Source organism: Pocillopora verrucosa, chromosome 8 (assembly GCF_036669915.1).
Source record: "Pocillopora verrucosa isolate sample1 chromosome 8, ASM3666991v2, whole genome shotgun sequence".
NCBI classification, from domain to species: domain Eukaryota; kingdom Metazoa; phylum Cnidaria; class Anthozoa; order Scleractinia; family Pocilloporidae; genus Pocillopora; species Pocillopora verrucosa.
The window spans coordinates 9,489,456-9,511,346 of record NC_089319.1 but is presented as its reverse complement, the minus strand read 5'-3'; the positions used below and the strand labels follow the sequence as shown (position 1 = coordinate 9,511,346).

Here is a 21,891-nt window from a genome sequence, read left to right as displayed (position 1 = left end):
ATCAATAAAATTTACAACATAAATGTAAGCACGTTTTCCTGCGGCCCTGATAACATTTAGTAATGTTTTATTATCTTGTTTTAAAGAATAATGAAAAAGGTATGGGAGGTTAGCTCAGCCCCCTAGATTATGATAATGAATAACTTCGAACAGGTTACTTTTTAAATAAAAGCGCGTATACTATTGTCTTATACGAAGTCTTCATCCCTTTGCCATTTTGTTACTGTTAAACTGTCAAAATTGAAGGGCCATTGAGAAATGTTTTGTTTCAAGTTTTTTTTCAATGTTTTTTGCAGCCACACACACTATTGTCAACACAGTATAATTACTTCATGCAATGACAATTCTATTTGTCTATCTTTGAACTGCTATATTTCTCTAACACCAGGTGATACTTAGAACCCGTGCAAAACGTTTTTCATGTACGAGCTGTTTGTCTAAACACACACCGTACCAAATATTGGTGGGTTTGTAACCACTCAAAGCGTTAGAAGTACAGAAATTCGAAGGTGATCTTCCGTCCTCATCAAATTTAGTTTTGCAAGACTCATGCAAGTGATATTTTAAGTTGTCCTTTAATGGTATGTTGGGTAATTGATTAAATTGACGATTCGATTGAGGCCCCGCGCTACTGTATTTCTTTTTCTCTAACAAGCTTTCGCCGATCTACGACATCGTCATTCGTCGTCATTCCCTGGCGATGCCGTAGATCGGCGAAAGCTTGGAACAGTAAACGAAATACAGTAGTGCAAGGCCTCAATCGAATCGTCAATTCAATCAATTACTCATACAGTTGAAATGAGCTCAATGTGCCGAATGTGCTTTCCTTTCCCATTTTGCTTGGCGGCGCATCAAAGCGGCCGTCCACGTCAAGAATTCACAAAACCACAAGATTTGGCGGTCAGATCACAGTCAGATACAGAAAACTTGGCAACAGAAAAAAAATTCTAGTGAGTTAGGCCATATACTCGGTTTACATGTGAAAATTGTCCTTATAATGTTAGATAAACGTCTTCCAAAGCTCTCGGTGTGGAGCGAAATTCTTATATCTGTTACGGAGCGTAAATTATATATTTATCATATGGCTTAGGTTTGTGGCCGATATAACGCGCGCTCTGATTTGCTGAGTGAGATCAACGCAGGGTATTAAGCTCCCGTAAAATCATGGGCTGATTACGGATTTTGCGAAAAGGTAAGAACACAGAATTTCTTTCAAGGATTGCGACTTTTTCTTAGAGGAAAACCGTCAGTGTCAACAACGTAATTTTTCGTCGATTGATATGGGAAGATGTTAACCTTGGGAACTACAGCAAAGGTTTTAATGATATCCACAGAAAATAGGCTTAATGATGACAAAACTTAACAGGCAAACTTGTTTCCAACGATGAGGTTCAAATGGTGAATCCTTCTTCAAAAATTCCTTTAACGACTTTTTCTTAAAAATTTAATATTTTTCGTTAAGTAAAAATGCTGACGCCAACTCGCAAAAATAAGTGTGACGTTTGAAAAAATATTCAGGGACTGTATTCCGTAGCGTTTACATTTTCATTCACCAAGAGACCTTACATACTTGGGCCAGTGGTTTGAGGGAGACTTCTGTCTTTTCTGTATGCACTGACGGAGTTTTGCCCTGAGAATCGGACAAAATTTCTCTTAATAAGTTGTGACACCGCTACACCGAAATAAATTTACGCTTTCGAGAACAATTTTTTTCTCGAAAATGCATTTGTCTCCTTGACGGAATGCTGAATAGTACACCGACTTCATTTGCGTTGATAGACCGTGGATTTAAATCGATGAATGAAAAAGTAAGCGCGCGCATCGCCGGATGTAAGGTAACGACTTCTGATTGCATGTATTTCCCTTTTCTTCGGAAAATGTTGTAAGCCAACACTTAGGAAGACGTTCATTCAATTCATATTTTTAGGTTGTACTTCGCGAATGGCTGGATGTGAATACCGTCCCCTACAGCATCAAAACTTCAGCATAACGTATGTTCCAGGTGGAACTTCACTATTTTGCCGTGGGGGTTTTCGTTCTCGGACCACGCAAATTGTTTTGATTTTAAGTTGCTCATTTGCAGGGACGACCACGAAATGTACACAGTTTTAAAACGCACGTGCTAAGCTATTGTTCAGGGCCCAGTTATACAAAGAGCGGATTACACTATCCAACGGATAAATCGCTATCTAGCGGATAAGTAATAACAAAACTTATAGCGTTATCCGCCGGATAAAGATTTATCCTGTGGATAGCGTTATCCGATCTTCTTTTGTTTTGCTGCGTCCTCGTTGCTGTCGCCGTCTCGTTTTGCTAAAGTTCCCTCTGACTTGCTGCTATTTTATGACCATTAGTGGCCAGAGAAATAAAGAAAAATAATTTTAAACTCGATTATATTTCTTATTATTTTGGTAACTAGCGCTTCTAAGAAGAACCTCTCATCCCTCTTTGGGACCATGGCGTGGATCCTTAGGATACTTAAGTAAACGATCATCAACTCAACTCCTTTCGCATGAAAGCCTTGGAAATCAATTAGCCACTGGTGGGGGGGGGAGCCAATAAGGTGGTACATCTTGCTTTTTTTTTTTAATCGTCATGATAACGCAAAAGAAGTGGAAAATCTACCACAAATCTATGATAATCCGATGATGATGGCGCAGCGTAACTACGCCAAACGCTTCTCCTGTCAAATGACAATGCAGTGTAGAGGTTTATAGCGATAGAAATAAGAGTGGTATAACCAAGGACTGAGTAAAAGATTATCATTTCAAATACTTATGATCTTTACGTGGTAAGGAAAATTTGAAAAAAACAATTTTAAACTTCATTATGTTTCAAATTGGTTGGTTAAATAGTGCACTCTAGAAGAACTTTTAATCTCTCTTTAGGATTGCAGTGGGGATCATTGGGATACTTATGAAAACGATCATCAACTCATGCAAATTCTTGTGATTAAAGATTGGTAAGAGAAATATGAGCAAAGAATCTTAAAATTGGTATAATCGCAAATCCACTTAGTAACCAACGAGGTACGGTGCGAAAGGTACTTAGCTCTCTCTTAAAGGTTGTGGCACGTACAGCTGGATACCTAAGAAGGCAAAGTGTTATCACTGGAGACTAAAATTCCCAAGATTATATCGTGCTGAGAGAAATAAGAGGGGAGAGTTTTAAATTTTATTACAACTCTAATTAATAATCAGCGCAGCATGAATGAAACCGCCTTGAAGTATTAGGACATTTCTTCACGATCAAGTCTGGATAACAAGTATAAATGTATAAAGGGTTTTTATTATAAAAACTTGAGATTATAGGACGGTAAATAAAGCAAGAGAGAGGAATTTTACACCTTAAATATCTAGTTGATGAATAGTGGTAATGTAAGTTGAAAAAAAAGAAAAACCGTCCACTGAGAGGCATTAGTATTCCTCTGTAGAATGGTGACCGAGGTGTCCAGTATAACGAAACGATTTGATTATAAATGCTTACGGATATACCGTGGTAAGTGAGATAAGAGAAAACATTTTTAACTCAGTTGATAATTGATATTGGCAGTGCAGCTTTCAAAAGATCGTCTACGAGGTACAATTGTGTGTATTAGAATTCCTCTCTATTTTCGTGGCATAGGTAATTAGGATAACCAAGTCAAAGATTATCATAACAAATTCCTATAAGATTATACAGTGGTAGGAGAAATGAGAAAAAATAATTTAAAATTCAATTACATGTCTATTTGTTTTTGATCACCAGTGCAACTTTAAAACCCCCCCAAAGGTCTCGGCATCCATATCATCCCTGGCTGCTAGGATAACTGGAATAACTAATTAAAGTGACAGGTACTATTTCAAATACTTATGATTTTGGCGAGGTAAACGAAACCATAAATCATAACTTTGACCAGGGATGAACCATGTTAAAGGTTGGAGACGTTACTATAATCGTGGAGAAAAAGCTAGAAAAGGCGCGTGGTGGACGGCTGACGCCAAACAGGTTTTAATGTAAACAATACTGTCGAGCAAGGAATTCTTTCGTAAGTACCGAAAAGCTAAACTCATTAGTACTGAACGGAAGATACTCTTTAGCATGCATTAAGAAAGCTGATAACACCATGGGTTGAAGCTGTTATAGTGCAATAGAGTTTCTACAGAGAGATAAAATGTATTGTTATGTTTGGAGTATTTAAAGTTCTCATGTCTTTATCTAGCTATTTATATAACTGATAAAAGTTATTTGTATGAGTTTTTATCTCTTTTGCACCAAAAAAATGTGCTAATTAGCCTATGCTTCTCGAGACTGACGGAAGTACGGCTTGAGAGAGAAGCAGGCTCAAAATAAACGCCTTCTCTGTTTGCAAGAAGGAACCTTTTTTTCTCAGTACAATAGGCTCTACATTTATCCGACTGACAAGCAGCGCTACAAATCTAGTGCCACCTGGCAATTGAGGATGGAAAATGGAGAGACGAGAAGGAACAATGTTAAAAAGCAAATCTTGGGGTATTACAACGAGGAAAGTTTTACATTTTTTGACTCCTTTGTAAGGTCAAAGTAATTCATCTTAAATCATAACAAGTGGAAAGCCTAGATACCAAGGTTAATTAGGTAGAGTTATGCAAAGTTTAATTTTGGCTCTTTCGGTCTATTTATGGCCGTGAATTGTCTAGTTTTAGCTTCCTTTCTTTTTTTTCTACCTCAAACCTGAAAAATATTTGCAGGTGATAATTTGGCGAGGCCGTTATTAAAAGTGGACTGAAAGCTTTAGGTCGTGAAATATTGCACGAAACAAAACTGCCCCTCTCTACTTTCACGGTATGTAGGACGTTGAAAAGAACTTGTACATCAGAGCGAGCTTGCAGCGTATTTTAACCTTGAGTTAATAACTTGTATGTTTTAGTCTTTCGAAAAGTTTTTGTATCTGCTCTGCTAGGCGAGTGTGTTTTGATAACAAGGTATTTTTTCTCCGCAGATAAGACAACCGCAATCTTCATAAAAAGCTGTCGTGCTTTCTGTCACCTGGTAGTAGAAAGTGAGAAAGGATAATGTGAAAGTTATTTCATTGCGAGGCAAAGGTTACAAAGGATTTCCTGTTGAAATGCTTTTTCATTTACATTCCAAAGAAGGTTAATATATGATTAACTCATACAAACAAAGGCAGAAAAAAAAGCTAAATCTCATTAAAGCTTTCTCTTAGAGTGTGAGCCTCTTCTGAAGAAAGTGTCGTTCATGATCACAGCTTTGGGTAATTGTGGCTTTCGAGGAATATTTTCCCATACTTAATTTTCCTGTATAATCTCTCAACAGGAATTTGTGCCCTTGGAATTGGGATGGTTGCCAATCTAAAACGGAAAAGCTTACAATAGGTACGTACGTAATCATGTGTTTAAATAAATCCGATTTCTAGCAATAAAATTCGTGTTTTGCGCTGTCGTTGATCTGAACTCATTAACAAATCATGGAAGTGCTAACCCTCGTAGCCGCTCTGCTTGCTTTGAGCATCACCCCTTACGGTGAGTGGAAATTGCAGTGTTAGTTTACCAAAAAGCTCCTTCACATATTTTCGGCAAAACCTGATCTTAATCAGGGTTTAAGACATACTGGAAATTTTCGAACAAAGCTGGCTAGCACCCTTTTGTGGATAAAACTCTTTAGAGAAATAATGAAAACCTCACATTTCCGGAACAAAATAAAAAGAAGTGCATTTTTCATTGGAATAACAAAGTATGTCCCGTCGTTAACGGCCAAGTGAAGCTATCGTTTCGGTACGGAAAACCATCATTAAAGAGACAACCTGGCTACATTTTTGATACATGTAACTTCGTTTTCTGAGTACACCTTTCTTCGGTATGTAATTAAGAGCTATACTATAAGGTGGAGACCTCGAACAGTGATGCTCCAAGGTAATTCTCTAATTTTTCTCGTGGATTGGTTTTGGATGCGTTTCTTTCTTTTGAATTAATTCTTTTTTTACTCCAAACTTTTTTCCTAATTTTCCCAAACAGCCCACTCCGTGAAGCTCTTGTACGCCAACCGACATGACATAAGGATTATTTCAACAAATCAAAGTGACCAAAAGGAAACTACGATCGTAGACACCCTTGAGGATGCTATTGCGTTGGACTTTGACTATACGGAAGGATTGGTATTTTGGGCCGACGTTGGTCAGCAGAAAATCGAACGCGTTCGTATTTCACAAGAGAAGAGTGGGGAAATCGAAGATGTCATTTCGTTTGGGTTAAAGAAGCCTGAGGGTTTAGCCGTAGATTGGGTAGGAAAAAAGTTGTATTGGACCGATTGTAGCGATTCTGACTGGGAAACGAACAGAATCGAAGTTGCAAATTTCAATGGATCAGATCGCAAAGTTCTTTTTTGGAAAGACTTGGATTTCCCCAGGGCTATTGCCGTGGATCCATTAAAAGGGTACGTAAAACCTGGTTTCCTCATTAAAATGCCGTTCTAACAATTAATTTTCCAACAAATAACTCAATGAAACTAAATTTGAAACACAACGAACGAACTACATTAGTCGGAACAAACACTATTGGACACAAACTTTCAAGAATCTTTCTCTTTGAAGAAGTCTATCGATCAAGATTTATCTCAGTTTATCCTTATTGGCAAACTGATGTCATCTGAAAGAGACGATAACAACATCAAAGGCATTTTACGCTTTTGATAAATGTCCAAAATTGGCAAAAGCACGATGAACTATATGAATCTTGCCAACTCAAAAATAGTTTTAGCGAATAATTTCCTAAATCAATCCTCAACCCTCTTAACATGGGTGGATCGTCACGCGTCGATTGGAGACACACAAGCAACAAGCCAATTAAACTTCAGGATCATGTGGATATCATGCATATATCTGGCAATGATAATGCACAATGATAACATAATCTAAGTTTGATTTTTGTATCCCTTTGATTTTTTACTTTTATACTGAGAAAACAAGCACTCATAACATCACGTATGGAGCAGTTGGTTGACAAAAACGCATTCTAAACCATATTCAATTCCGCTGAACGTTGTATCCAAACGTTGGGTTTTGTGAACAAAGTCACGAAAGCTTGTAGCTAACTTTCTCTGGAAAGGCATCTATTCAGTTGTCATAACTGCGGTCTAAGGTAGAATCCATTTAAAGAGGAATAGGCTTAGGGTGTTAGTAACATGGGTAGAACTTGTCAACAGTAGTCCTAAACTGGTTTCGTGGAGAAATCTTTATCCATTTTCCGTGCCATTGGCAAACTCCAGCCACGCACAAAAGAAAAGGGGCACGACATCTAGAAAGAACTGGGATAATCTGCTGTAAAACGTGACCTACGGAAAATATCCTAATTTCCATTGCCCTAAAATCTGACATGAAATTTTCCTAATTATCTTGTTTTTTTAAATTCGTCGATCACGTAAGGAGTAGAAATACATGTACGTGCTATAGAATTGTGAGCAACTTATGCGCCCAAACTTTTTTTGCTCTTAGCGAGACTTTTCTCGCAAACATTTCTCCACATTTAAGTGAAATGCTTTTCATGCAGCCACAAAATCTTAACGTTATTTTAAATACTTTTCATTAATTATGAGTTTGGAAGGAATTTCCTGAATTTCATGCTCATGTAGTCTATCAATGAGTCAATTTTAATTTTAAAGTAGCCCAAAAAAAAAATACAGTGCTGGCAACAGTCAAGATATGCTTGATTGTAAAAGCTTTCAGCTAACCCTCTTAGCACTCATCCTATTATTTAAGAGTTCTTCTGGCTTTCTGGTAAGCTGTTAAAACAGATTGGCCACCCCACTTGACCTGTTGAGATTTGAAATAGCAATTGCCAGCGATTACAAGTGTCAGTAACTTGGATGCAAAACAGAACCTACATGGTCGCCGGGGATGATTTGGCAATTGTGAGATCTGTATCGAAAAAAGGGTGTGTAACTCAAAAACCACAATATCCGAAGTTTACAAAGGTGGTAAATCAAATTCCATCAAGATACGAAAAGACAATTTATCGAAAACTTGAAATTATTATGCAACTACGTTTGTTGACCTATTAAGTCCTTGGAATCATCGGAAAGACCTACTGGAAGATAATTAGCATAGGTTTATTAGACATTCTTTCATACCCCAGCATGCCAGGCGTCTAACAGAGGCTTTATTTTTTTTCTGTTGTTTTAGTCACACATTTCTTTATGCGTGTTTTTTCTTTTTTGCATGGTTTCTCTTCATCATTTTTTACATTGTCTAATTTTTTATGTTTCTTTCCTAGCCCTTGCTCCATTATTTTTTGTCTTTTGGGGTTTTGAACAAACTTTCAGTTTGATAAATAGTAACTATTTTAAATGAACGCCATTATTATTATTAATTTTTTTTTACGGCTAGGTATATGTTTTGGACAGACTGGGGAGAGAACCCCAAAATAGAGCGAGCTGAAATGGACGGCTCCAATCGTCGAGTCATCATTGAAAAAGACGTTCATTGGCCAAATGGGTTAGCAATAGACTACAAAGCTGAGAAAATATACTGGGTGGATGCAAAGTTGTTTCACATAGCGGCTGCCAACTATGATGGTACAAAACGTAAGAACATGTTCAAGTCTTCAACCCAATGCACACTGGCTCATCCATTTGCTATGACACTGTACGAGAACAAAATTTTCTGGACAGATTGGACAACTAAAGGGATACACTGTACGAACAAGAGCTCTCTCGAATGTCGAGAAATCTGGACCACTAGCTATTCGCCCATGGATATTCGTACATACGAGCCACAAAGACAGAGGCAAAAGCCAGGTAACACACCTATCTGCATCAATCTTCCTCACCCTAAGCAATCAACATTCAATCTTTGTTCATCATTATCTCTTTAATAAATATCTATCTTCGAAGTTGTTATTTTGTGTTTCTCCCCAATGTGATACAATTTTTTTCGGCTCCTAAAAGAAGAAGAGGGAGATCGCGAGTTATATAATCCATCAAAAATTTTTGCTTGCGTGCGATTGTCCTAAATCCATTACATGACTCAATATTCCAAAGATAAAACATCGGAAGATTCGGTGATATTCCCCAAGTGATATTCCCCAATAAAGAACCTTGCCTCCGACGATGGCCCTATGAAAAGCTTATGATGCTGAATTCAAAATTAAATATCATCTTGACGCATTCGAGAGTCCGCATCCTTAGCATTCTTTTGATTCATACTTTAGGTCAAAATCCTTGCAACTCCCCCGACAATGGAGGATGCAGTCATTTGTGTTTGTTGAATGCTCGAGGTCATTCCTGCGCATGCCCAACTGGAGTGAAACTGTTGCCAAATGGTAAAACTTGTACGAAAGGTGAGTTGGATGTAACATGAGAAACTATCTTGTACTGATGATGCTGATAGCTCTTTCTGCTTAACAGGTTTCGAGACAAATTTTAGATAATTCAAAATTGCTGTGAAGGCTCTGATTGCCGTCATACTTAATTACAGAACTCTTTTAGAAAAAGCTGAGGATTTTTCTGAACCGCCAAGAAATGGCGAGCTTTAATATATTGTTGAGGAAAGAAGGATGATTAGATTTGTTCTAATCCGGATACGAGTTTTATTTTCACAGGAAGTGCTAAGTTTTTACCCAAATCTTTCTGTCTTTGCTCCTGTTTGGTAACGTAGAGTGAACGCGTTACAGCACATGAAAATTAAATTGCGAATTCGTTAGGTTTGTACGTCAGAAGAGATCTTCTTACTTTCCTTGAGTAGTGTAAACTGAAAAAGTGGACCAAATCCTGGCACGCAACCAAACAGAGCCAGCTTGTTACATGGACGAAAGATGTGATCCACAACCTGTTCCTCTAAACTGGTAGAATCGACGTCAGTGTGCTTTCCACGGTATTAGGGAGTTTAAGATTTATGACATGTGGGAAAACGTTGCCGAAAAAACGAACGTTTTTCTTTAATATAAAATCTCGTCAGTAGCCAGATGCGTCTACCGTTTTTGACGATGCGACATTTTCCCTTCGGCAGAACATGCGAATGTAGTGTTGATTTCGATCGAAAACATGACTAAATTGCTGCCGAGGTTACCTCTCTAAGCGGAAGTAGAAGTTGGTGATTTTACGATTCTGTTCTGTACGGAAATGCTATGAAATTTATTAAGTTTAAAACGCACGTGCTGCTCTTGAGATATTTTGTTTGGCTACGTCCTCGTTGCCGCCCGTTGTGATTTCCTTTAAGTCCCTATTTGTCGTTAATCACTTTTGTAAAAATCTTCAAACCGTGGGCGACATTAAGCCAAACCTTACAAATCCGTCAACCCTGTAATTACAAGGACTGATAAATACGTAAAGGAGTTCTGAGAACTGAGAAGCTTATCAGCTTGAGAGTGTTGTTCTCTTAATATTACAACAAATACTTCAGTCAAATTTACAAGGAAATGAATGACAGCCCGAAGGAAGGGTTACTGATCGGATATTGGGGGTTATAGGGTTTACTTATTCAAACCCGCATTATTCTTGCAGGGTTGTGCCAAAAGTGTAATCAAATCCTCCCAAACATGCAATTTGGATGCTCTTTTTCCTGACCGTGATATAATTATCAATTGGATTATGATCTCCAGATTTCTATCGCGTGATAGTTGATGAAGGTGAAGCAAAGCTCTCATGAACTTGCGCATAAAGAAATCGAGAGCAAATGATCTAATTGTTTTATCATAAATTTACTAGCTAGTCGTTTGGTACTCAGCTCCACAATGATAAAGGTCCGTGCTATTGTTCTCCTGTTTACAACAGCGTACCATTTTTCCACGAACTCTATTTTCAGCTACCATCAAGACATAATTTACGTTGCCACTCAGATGGCAGCACTTATGATAGCACGGTAGTACTTTCGCGTTAATCTCTAATGTCACAAGATAAATGTCTCGTTGTCATGCGACGACAAACTATGCAAAATATTTGCTTATGCGAACCAATGAAGCTGTCATTTTCACGATAGGTCCTGCTAATTTCCTATTGGTGGCAAGAAAAGTGGACTTGCGCCGTATATCACTCGACACGCATGATCTACATGATGTACTTTTGCCAGTTTCCGGTGTGAGACAAGCTACGGCCATTGATTTCGATCCAGTGGACAAATTTGTTTATTGGAGTGATAATGAAGCGCTTGAAATAAAGAGATGCAGAATGGATGGGAAAGGTACGTAATTCTCATTGATTATTCTTCGTGTGTTTCAGAAACTTTGATGTAATTCTGAGTTATCTCGACAACACAGAGAGCTGCCCTAAGGTTAAAGTAACAATAATACATTGATATAGTTTATTCCTAATTTTATATTAACTTTGGAAGAGAGCATCAAAACTGAACATAGGGAAAATGAGAGCCCGTAAGCGTGTTAAACCACCTTGAAAGATTCTATCACTACACTCTAGGTGTAGACGTTGTTCACAAATTCAACCTATGTTTTGAAAGCACTTAGCGAGCAGCTTGTGCTCTTTTAAAATATTTGTTGCTTTTGAAGGTCCCGTAATTAATTTACATTGTTTTTCTTGGATTAGATGTTGAAGTAATAGTATCAAGTAAACTTGAATATCCCCAAGATGTTGCAGTCGACTGGGTGGCGCGGAATTTGTACTGGTCAGACACAGGAAATGATAGAATTGAAGTCAGCAGACTGAATGGGTCAGCTAGGAAAGTTCTCATCGATGACAATCTTGACGAGCCAAGAGCATTAGCATTGGATCCAGCTCATGGGTACTTTTTTAATAAATACTGGACGAGGTTTAGCAAAATATCGAATTTTCCGGTAGCGACCCGATGAATTAGTTCCAAATCACGGAATTCTCTGAAAAACCAACTCAATGATTTTTTTGTTATTCGATTGCCGTATTTCTTTATCATAATTATTTTCGATAATCGCCCTCTGACAGCTTAGCTGCTCAGTCTCCCAGTGGTTTCAATGAAAACAGGTTACCGGCGGTCTACCGCTGTCTGTTGAGCCTGTTGAGGCTCTCGTGTTTGTGTTTCGCCTTATGTCCCCCGTTATGGGCACAGCCCCCTATCACGCTATAGGCCGCTGCGAATTGAAAAAAATTATTGTAACTCCTGGTGATCTGCTATTTTCGCCAAAGATTGCGAGAACAACTACGCATGAGTAGGAACATGGTTTAAAGGCATTGCGCATGACCATACCATCATTAACTTCGGCAGCAATATTTGCAGGTCTCTCGTCGGGCTCTTGGCTAATGGGGAGGAAAGGAATTTTTAAATATATTAATGATTTAGATGATAAGTACAGTATAAAGTAACCTGCTATGAGTACACATGACTTCCAAAATAAATATAAATTTCATTTTGGAAAAGTCCAAGATGCAAGTTGATACAAATAGAAACTTTTAACATTGTGTAATGTTCCTCAAATTTTCTTAATTCTACCAGATACATCTTCTGGACAGACTGGGGAAAGAAGCCAAAGATTGAACGCGCAGGACTGGATGGGAGTCATCGCATTACTTTGGTGAACTCATCTATAGGTTGGCCCAATGGTATCACCATTGATTACCGTCGGGGTAAAATCTACTGGGCAGACGCTAAGTTAGACAAGATAGAGGTCATGAACTTAAATGGGAAAAACCGTAAAGTTATCGTGGATACAGATGTACCACACGTTTTTGGTCTGACAATTCTCCATAATCGTCTTTACTGGACAGATTGGCAAAAAAGATCAATTGAAAGTGTGAATAAACGAAACGGCAGAGGCAGAAGAGTTATCAGAAAAGGTGTAACCAGTCTAATGGGACTCAAGGCAGTCGACCTTCACTTCCGTTATGGTAAAGGTGGTCTTTGTTGTTACTGTTGTTGTTGTTTGTTCCTTCTATCCAAATGTGAACCATTGAATTAGATTGAAGTTAAGACAGACGTCTACGTTCACGCTCAATATCTAACTTTCACCTGGCGAAGGAAGTTATATCTCTCCCTACTTCACCAATCTCTTTGAACGATCTCCCCCCCCCCTTTTTTTTAATTTCCTCTTCAGGGCTGTCTTTCATTGACCTGCGTTTTTTGGGGTGCGGTAATGCACAAGATCGCTTGGACTTCGTCCGTACCCTCAGATTCACTGAACAGCAAATTCTTAGGAATACGATGCCCGGTGGGATACCCCCGCACTAAATTTAGGCTCGAAGCCCACGGAAACCAGGTGTGCCGCACCCAAACAACATCGGTGGAAATGAGTCCACATGACTATAAAAACACCTTGCATGGTTCTATGCCCAGCATGACGCTGGTAATGGAACCCTACAGGAAATCGCTCTTATGCATTTAGGAACTCTTGATTAAAGAATGTTCTCAACTTTTTATTAGGTGTTAATCCTTGCCAGAGAAATAATGGGGGCTGTAGTGATTTATGTTTGTTCGGACCATCAGGAGTTAAATGTGAATGTCCAACGGGAATGAAACTACTTGTTGACAAAAAGAATTGTATTTGTAAGTACTTTATTTCTTCATTATTGTTTAGACTCTCTAGTTGTCTTAATTTTTCATTTCATATTTTCGTTATGAATTCCAAAGTGATAATACAGTCGACTCCCGTTATTGCGGACACCCTCGTGGGGAGACTTAGTGTCGGTAACAGCGCGAGTCCGCTATAGCAGGTTGCGAGATGAAATATATATTAGGTTTTTTTATGATATGTAACTACGCAAACAAAGTTTCTGACGTGGCCTCACGAACCTGAAAAGGCAAGCAAGAAATTCTCATGTTCACACCCAATTGAATAATGGTCTCTTCATTTTCCTTTATCGTAATGTCACTCTATATGATGTGAGTCAGGATTTTGGACGATGTATTTTAAGTGTCCGCCATAGCAAGAGAAAAAACAAGTGAAATGTCGCGCTAGGGGCATGAAAGTGTCCGCAATTCCGTAATAGCGAGAGTTCGTAACAAAAGTTTATTTCAATCGTTTCTTTATGCATTTCGCCTTATGTTCTTGGGCATAAAAATTTTTTGGGCCATTCCGGATCCCATTTTAACCCTCACCTTATGGCTTAAATGAGGGAGAGTGGTACCGAGTATTGTAGTAGAGGTTACCAAACTAGGCGCGGTAGCGAAGTGGGATTTCTTCGAACCGGTTTCTCATGGCGGTTCTTCCGTAGTAACGTCGTTTCCGCGAACATTAACCCGCTATTTTTTTTATTTATACTATGGGAAATTAAGTGACATTTCATCTTACGCAAATTTTTAAAATTGCAGGAGTTAATTGACTGCTTGACAATGATGTTGGAGAACAAACGATAAAAGATAAGAAGACGAAAGAACCATTTAAAATATATACTGCCAGATAAATGTAGAACTAATTCGTATAGTCTCACCTATAAAAACTAGGTTACACATTCAAATAAAAGTGAAATATTAGAGGTACGTAATTTAGCGGATATGCATATGTAATACCAAAGCATTGATATCTGAGTGATACTTGGTCGTGTTAAGAGGCTTTCACAACTTTTAAACACCTTATCGCAGTTATTATATTTTTTTTCCGATGACAATTTTCACTTATTCCTTAAACTTCCATAAGGGACCATGACAGAATTTCTCCTTACAATATCAGTGCAACATCGAGCAGACAAGTGATGAGAATAAAGAAAAATATGAGTTAGTGGATTATTAGTTTAACCTATACCAAATTCTCCGAACTAACATTATGAGAATTGTATGGCAGACAGTAAGGAGAATTTCAGTTGAGATCTTGGGAATGAAAGGGTTAAGAATTTTCTTTTGGGATAGTCAATGGATAAGTTTAGGTACTTATTCCCTAAAACAACTCTTTTGAACAATGACGTTCTGATGAGTAAAGAAGAGAAATTGTCAATAAGTAAAATTGCTTAACTAAATTGTAAGTGACGGTATATTTTATATGGCGCAATTCACACGATGCGCCAGAAAGCAGTCAGAAATAAAAAAAGAAAGAGATAGTTTAAACTTTAGTTTTAAGCAAATGTTATATGCTTGAATGCTGCTGGCAGAATGGATATGCCAAACAGTTTTTTAACTTCCCGTGAGTGGCGATGATGCAACCCTCTTTAAAAAAAATACCCATATATTTGATTCTGTAGATTTTCTGATATTCCATCCAAACTAGTGTTATACTACTCCTGAGCCGGTTAATAGTTAGATTCCTTGCTCTTTCTGAATCTTTTCTCTCGCCCCACTCCTTCTCCGTCCACGCGCCTCCTAGCTTCTAAAAGCGTAAGGTTACCACCTCTGGCCCATCGTAAAATCGGCTCGTTGATTCCTAACAAATTTCAGGAGGGGGCCTGTTTTGAGGGTCTTACATTCCTGGCTAAGAGTCTTATCCTCATTATTAGTTCCAGACCCCCAGCAAATCTCTTCCCGACTCGTCTCATATCTTCTCGCAGGCGGAGAAACAGGTCTCCTACAGCACAAATGATAAGGGTCTGATCGCAGGTTACATCTGAGATCTGAGAAGAAAGGTTTGGCTTTGCCAACGCACATGGTTTATGATTTGTCTCAAAGCTGTTTAGATCCTCAAAATAAATTTAGCACAAAATCTTGTTAACCGCATAACAATCGTATACACACTTCTTCCCGATCGCTAATTCCATCACGCTTATGAATACAAATTGTATTCACTACGGCACATTTATTCTTATAATCGTAAAACAATGTATAACTCTCCATAATTCACTTTCGTTATCGTTAACGGATGAAAAAGAAACTTTTACAATCTTCTTGGAGTAATATCCCTCAGGTAAAGAGAGAGGCTTGTTGGTATGAGGGCTGACCCAAATGTTTACTTTGCTGAAAGGCGGCGATTCTTACGCAAAATGAACCGAAGTGTCGGCACGTGCTGTAAAATTCTGCCATCCGTTAACTATTTGCAAAGATGCTGGCATAAACGTCACTCTTAAAGGGAATTCCTTGAGAGTGTCTTTTCCCAAATCCTGACAGGACTGTTTGTCTGTCAGTCTCGCACATCTGCTAGGGAAGAACGATGAAGTTATTGCTTCGCTTACTGATCGCTATTCTATCACTCTGTATTCCTCTTTCTGGTGAGTTACTAGCGATGTATCTTACATGCTTGGTGAATAAAACTGCAGAAGTACTGACGAAGTGACATCAATCGGGTATTACACATAAAATATTTCGTGACTGCGGAAAACACTGAGCGAATTCGAAGTGCAAATCAGCTGAGTACTTTTTTAGTCGTTAACTAAGCGTGTCCTTTCATCTTAGTCCAGGGATGAAAGGCTCTTGATCGCTCCGTTCTTTAGGAAGGAACAGTTTTGGAATCCATGAGCAGAGCCATACGAGGAATTAAAAAGGTATCCTCTTTCATGACTGACCTACTCAGCAGTTATTTGAAGTATTCTTTACTTTTCACAGTCACTTCTCCGAAGATATTATATGTAAACCGGAAAGACATCAGAATAATATGACCGAATCAAAAGAACCAAAATGAAACTATTGTAGTTATTGGTCTTTTGGATGCTATTGCTGTGCTACCAAGATGGATACATATTTTGGAACGATGTCAGTGTTTATGAAATCAAACTGGATCACACATTAAGGTCACGAGAATAAAGGAATGATCACCAACTAAAGAAGCTATCGATTGTTAAACAAATTCTCCAAGTCAGCACTAAAGTGAATGCATAGAGAACAGGATGGAGAATAGGCATAATGATGTGAGGGTGAAGAGTTAAGACCGAGGACATAATAATTGCCCATACATGACCTGCCTACATTAAGACCTAGAATTACCGCTGACCAGCTCTTTTCCCACGTGCAGACCTAAAAACGTTTGGGTCGATTGACATAGTCCAAGTAAAATACAAAGAGGCCGTCACTGAATTTCAGCGCTAGCCTAGGAATGTATACCTCAAGTCTTACTGATTCGAAGACCTTGATCCAAGTTAACCCAGAATGATTTTAAACATGCAGTTTCATTTCCATGTTTGGACTTTACGTCCACACTCGACAGGACCCAGAATAGGACTTTCTGTAAAGTTGACGTCACTTTATCCAACGCGCATGCCCAGAAGGGAAGTCAAACGTTTCTGCTGCCGTTGATTGCTTTGTCTTCAAATTATCCAGCGTATTTTTAACGGAAAACATTTCATCCGTTACCCAAAGCAGGCGAAAAATCCTTCTCGCTTTTTTGAAGGGAAAACTTTCTCTTAAAATTTACACACCGTATCTTATATTTGACCTGGGGGTTTCGATTGTTTTAAAACGCCACTGTTGTGCTAAAACATTAGTGCAACAGGGCTGCAAGCAACTAAGAAATAAGCGGCGATTCCCCCCCTCTCTCAACCCTGCGGAGGAACATGCGAAGGGAAAGTACACAGCCATACACAGCCATGTATACAAACATCTTTATTAAAAATATATTAATCTAGGAAAATTTAAAAGTCACCAGCAAAACTGCCTGACAATAGATACTCTAGGTTAAATGTAAAGCACCATTTACAAATTATGTACAGTATTTACAATAAATAATTTTGACACCGTTTGAAACTGTTAAAAGCCGTGTTAATGTTTCTACTTGATAGCGCAGAATGGCGCAAATGACCTTATTAATGATAGGAGAGTCGCCAATTGCAACTGATAATTCATCGATGGTACTCTTAATTTCCAGGACCTAACAGGCGCCAAATCGACGCGGCAGGGTCTACGCGACAAACCACATTATGGGCACTGCTTCCGAACCAAGTCGCTGCAACCCATGTCATCACCTTACAAGTTCATACGAGTATGAATTTAGACGACTTGTTCCGGGAGCAGAATTTTGTCGCACGGGCAAAGGTTTTTCAAAAAATCAATCCTGTCATACGAAGAAAAATGTCTCAGTAGTGTGTACCCACTCTTAAAAACGATAAATGATTCAATGACCAGTGATGGTCAACCATTGGCCATTGGTGGTTCACCATTGGCCATTAGTTGTCCACAAAAGGCCATTGGTGACTTGCCAATGAAAATAATGGTCTCTAGTGTTCTAGAAATAATTTGTCGATGCTCGCCAATAATGCTTACTGGTCCGCCATCTATAATTTTTCAATTAAGATGAATGATTCACCAATGACCATCAATTCACAAGGAACTATTCGTGAATCGCCGACTTACTCGGAAAGACGACCCTCCGAGGAAAATTTTCTACTAATTCTGAACTTCAAGTTGGCACAAAATATGGAAACGAAATATGGGAACTTAGCAAAGACAAAAGCAAAAATTCAAAGGAGTACAAAACATTCGCAGACTTTAAACCTCGGGATATTTGAAAATGAACTGCCATTTTCCAGAAATCGCCTTGTGCATTGCAGTGTACAATGGGTCGCCAGTATATACCTGCTTTCACATTTCTTCTGAACCACCAGAAAAAGTCATTTTATTTCCTTTCCACGGAAATTAAGATGTCATTAGGGTCATGTGGATAATCTTGACGAAAATGTGAATTTTTCTTCATCGCGTTAAAATCGCGCATGGTAATCGTGTCTATAGTAACGACCACGGTCACCCAAGACGATAGAATAGCGTCCGGTTTCTTGATCTAAGAAGTGATATCTGTCCAGTACCACATTTGAAACCCTGACGATTGCGTGACAGGGGAACACGCGATAGAACCCTTTCCTCAACAACTGCGTTACAAAATCACTGACGGCGCATCAGTCACTGGAGAGGGTGGAGGAGGATACGGATGCGCAAAAAAGTGTCTTTCAGTTAAAGCAGGAGAAGGAGGTGGACCCTCCTGATCCGAAAAATGTGTCGCTTCTGAAAGATAGTTCGTGTTTGGCGTCGGAGGCGGTGCGAATAAATCCGAATCATACGCTGCCTCCGTGCAGGACGACGCCGCGTAACGTTTGTGCCTACAACGGTGAACTCTGCGACATTGATGCCGACTCCCAACCGACTCCGCGTCAGTGGAGACAGGCGTCGGGGGTGGAGGCATTCTCGGCCGATGACATCTGTGTGACGTGCATGAAGACGGCGGTAACAGGGACTCACAATATGGACGTGATCGCGAGGTGTACTGAGAACGTTCCGTAACCGGCGACGGCGGCGGGTTCAGGGGCTCATGGAAGTATGCTGTGACAACTGTTGACGCGGTTGACGAGCACGAAGCTCCAGTTAAATTGTTCCGGTCGTAGGCTGTCTGTGAGGCGCTTGAACGGTTGCTTAAGCTCGGCGCCGTTCCGTTTGATTTCGAGCGCTTATGCGATGAGCCCGCTGATCCGGGACCTTTTCGTAAAGGTGCTGTCACAAACATGTCATGCCGAGATGACGTCGACGATGATGACGATGCTGACGAGGAAGGCCTGGGATGGAGAACTGGAGTCACGACTAATCCAATATCGTGAGTTACGTCACAGTCTGGGCCGTGCTTAAGCCTGCGACAGATGAGTACAGCGACGGTGAGGAAAATGACACCCACGATGATTGACGCCACAATGACTGCCACCATTTTACCACTGAGATTTGAATGGTGCAGAGGATTAGGTACCTTGTCTGTGCCATTCACTAGATTAAAAGCAGAAAAAAAACATGATCCATCATCATCTATGAATACGAAGCGCTAAAAACACAATAAAAGCAGAACGCGCAGTTAAATAAATGGTTAGCACGCTTGTCCGACTCAGCTTAGATCGTCGCTTGAAAACAGTAAAAAGGACGTGTCTCAAAGATTCAGACAAGGAAAGAAGTTTTTCGTGAGCTTTACCACTACACCATATAATAAGTATAAATCGCAATATTTACCTGGAGTAACATCGCAATCCATTTCATCTCTATTATTAGGACAGTCTACTGTTCCATCGCATTCCCAGTCCGAAGCGATACACGAACAGTCGTCATCATGGCATCCAAACTCAAGCTTTGAGCATTTCCGTGCTAAAAAGGAAATAAAAGAAAAGGTTCAAGCTCAGAATCACCCAATTCAAAGTCACTACATGTGACTTGTTAATAAAAGCCGGAAAAACTTAAACGGTGCAGACCAAGGAGATGTGGTTTATTTTCGGTGCTCCCTGATTTATAATAGGCTTTAGGGCCGTTTATAGGTGGAAAATAATCCGCGGCTCAAAAAAGACGTAATCTCATCCTATAAACGGTACATTTCCTCTTCTGCAATCCACGGCGTATGCAAAATTAAAACTGTTTACGACTTTCAATCGAAAAGCGCCTTTTCGCAACAAATAAGAAGTGAGCACTACCTGAAGCTTTGCATGACCTACTTCTACAATTTAGTCAGTTTTGCACAAGTTCCTAAGTTTCTATTCCTCCTCTGTGGTTTGTCTGCATCGGTGCAAACCGTGATGAACGCTTTCGGAAGACCGCTATGCGACAACCAAAGGACGGTTATGAAAGACAATAATGGAGGCGACAAATCGTGTTCACTTACAGCAATCAGACTCGTCCGAGTCGTCAAGGCAATCCCCCACACCGTCATTCACCTTCTTCATATCGATACACTGACCTCCAGTGCGGCAGGCGAATTGGTCATCGCCGCAAGGAGCTACGGATCAGACAAGGAGATTGTGAAGTTGCTTTTGAAAGATCTAAGATTTTTTGAGAATGAAGGTGCAAAACGTTTAACCTTCAGCTCCCAAGTTGCAGCTAGTAATTCTCCCATCTGATAGTCATATATTTCCTTGTTAATTAGAAATACTCATTCAGTGTTCCATGAAGGTAACACTCTGTAGCTCATGAGTTTGTCTATTCTCATCACCTATCTACAGGATTTTGTATTGAAATCGCGAGGTAAATTAACACACCAAACCCGGGAGCTGATTGGTTACAATAAATCCCTGAGTTTATGCAAAGGCTCTAAGAGCCTTCACTGGTTTAAAACCTATAAACTCTCAACATAGTAAAATTACAAACACAACTTACAACAATTCTTTTCATCGGCACCATCAGGCTCACAGTCTGGATTACCATCACAAACCCAACTTTCTAATAAGCAAGGTCCGCTTGGACAGGAAAACTCGTTTGGCGGGCATTCCCTTGGAGCTGGTGAAAAACAAACGAACAAAGTTAACACATAATCACTATAAAACTCAGAAAACCTGTGTAATATATACAGAAAGGCTTTGTGGGAAAACTGAGATGCACTGTACAAATTCGGGCGGAAGTTTCCCTAACTCTGGTCTCTGAGAATTTGTCTTTTCGATGAAACATTTAAATTACGATTACAAGGCGCTCTTTACACAAAAAGTGGCGTTGATCCTAAGTAAAATGGTCATTCTTTCATACTTTCGCTATTCTCCAACATCTATTATACCTCAACCCCTCAATATCAATTTACATATTCTCCGCACTGTTTTCTGTACATTTCCTAAGGTTCCGACTGGGAGAAATTGTTTAACAGTCAAGAGTTTCTTTGGTGGGTGATCATTTCTTTAAATCTCGTGACCTTAATGCGTGATTTACGGGTATTATTGTGAGGAGAAAATAGATGCTGGTCACTCTTAAGGATCAAGGGTTTAACGATATGTTTGAATCACACTTACGTCCGCAAGTTGAATTGTCCTCAGTTAGGATCATGTCCATAGGGCAGGAACACTGAGCTTTGTTGTGATCACCGACCAAACAGATGTGTGAACAATGGTTTCTAGTACAAGGATGGTGAGCTAAAAAGACGAAATTTTAAAAAAAATTAACGCGCGCTTCCACTCAATTAATAGTGAAATTTTCCATTAAGGTCGGAAGTAATCCGTGTTTGTTTTGTTTTTGCTTTACTTCGGTCTGTGATTGGTCCAAAGAACTCGCACCATGCTCTCCACCAATCAGATGCAAAACTAAAACCAATCACGAATTGCGCTCTAAGCAGTTTGGTCAGTTTTGCATAAAGTTCTCACTGGCTCTTATGATTGGCTGTTATGATAACTTTAATTTTGGTTCTACGATGCTCAATACAAAAAGGCTCT

General features: G+C 39.3%; 2 protein-coding genes across 3 annotated transcripts in view; one reads left to right on the top strand and one right to left on the bottom strand.

Annotated features, from left to right (window-relative positions):
* The first annotated feature begins 5,414 nt into the window (after window positions 1–5,414).
* LOC131779030 (low-density lipoprotein receptor-related protein 6) lies at window positions 5,415–14,933 on the top strand. Of its 2 annotated transcripts, none has more exons than XM_059095548.2 (9): window positions 5,415–5,501; window positions 5,994–6,411; window positions 8,360–8,769; window positions 9,183–9,311; window positions 10,949–11,149; window positions 11,509–11,704; window positions 12,389–12,780; window positions 13,313–13,435; window positions 14,201–14,933. In XM_059095548.2, coding segments are annotated over exons 1-9 (1,926 nt in total). In that variant the 5' UTR covers window positions 5,415–5,446; the 3' UTR covers window positions 14,203–14,933. The 2 variants fall into 2 exon arrangements, with proteins under 2 accessions (XP_058951531.1, XP_058951532.1); XM_059095549.2 differs by lacking the exon at window positions 5,415–5,501 and adding an exon at window positions 5,711–5,891.
* Window positions 14,934–17,334: 2,401 nt separating this feature from the next.
* LOC131779031 (low-density lipoprotein receptor-related protein 6) overlaps window positions 17,335–21,891 on the bottom strand; it is a 46,051-nt gene continuing 41,494 nt past the window's right edge. Inside the window, exons 29-33 of the mRNA XM_066171082.1 lie at window positions 21,475–21,594; window positions 20,855–20,974; window positions 20,364–20,477; window positions 19,724–19,855; window positions 17,335–19,486 (exon numbers count right to left, since the gene is read on the bottom strand). Of these exons, the coding sequence (XP_066027179.1) occupies window positions 18,612–19,486; window positions 19,724–19,855; window positions 20,364–20,477; window positions 20,855–20,974; window positions 21,475–21,594 (1,361 nt within the window). The 3' untranslated portion in view covers window positions 17,335–18,611. The remainder of the gene's footprint in view (window positions 19,487–19,723; window positions 19,856–20,363; window positions 20,478–20,854; window positions 20,975–21,474; window positions 21,595–21,891) is intronic.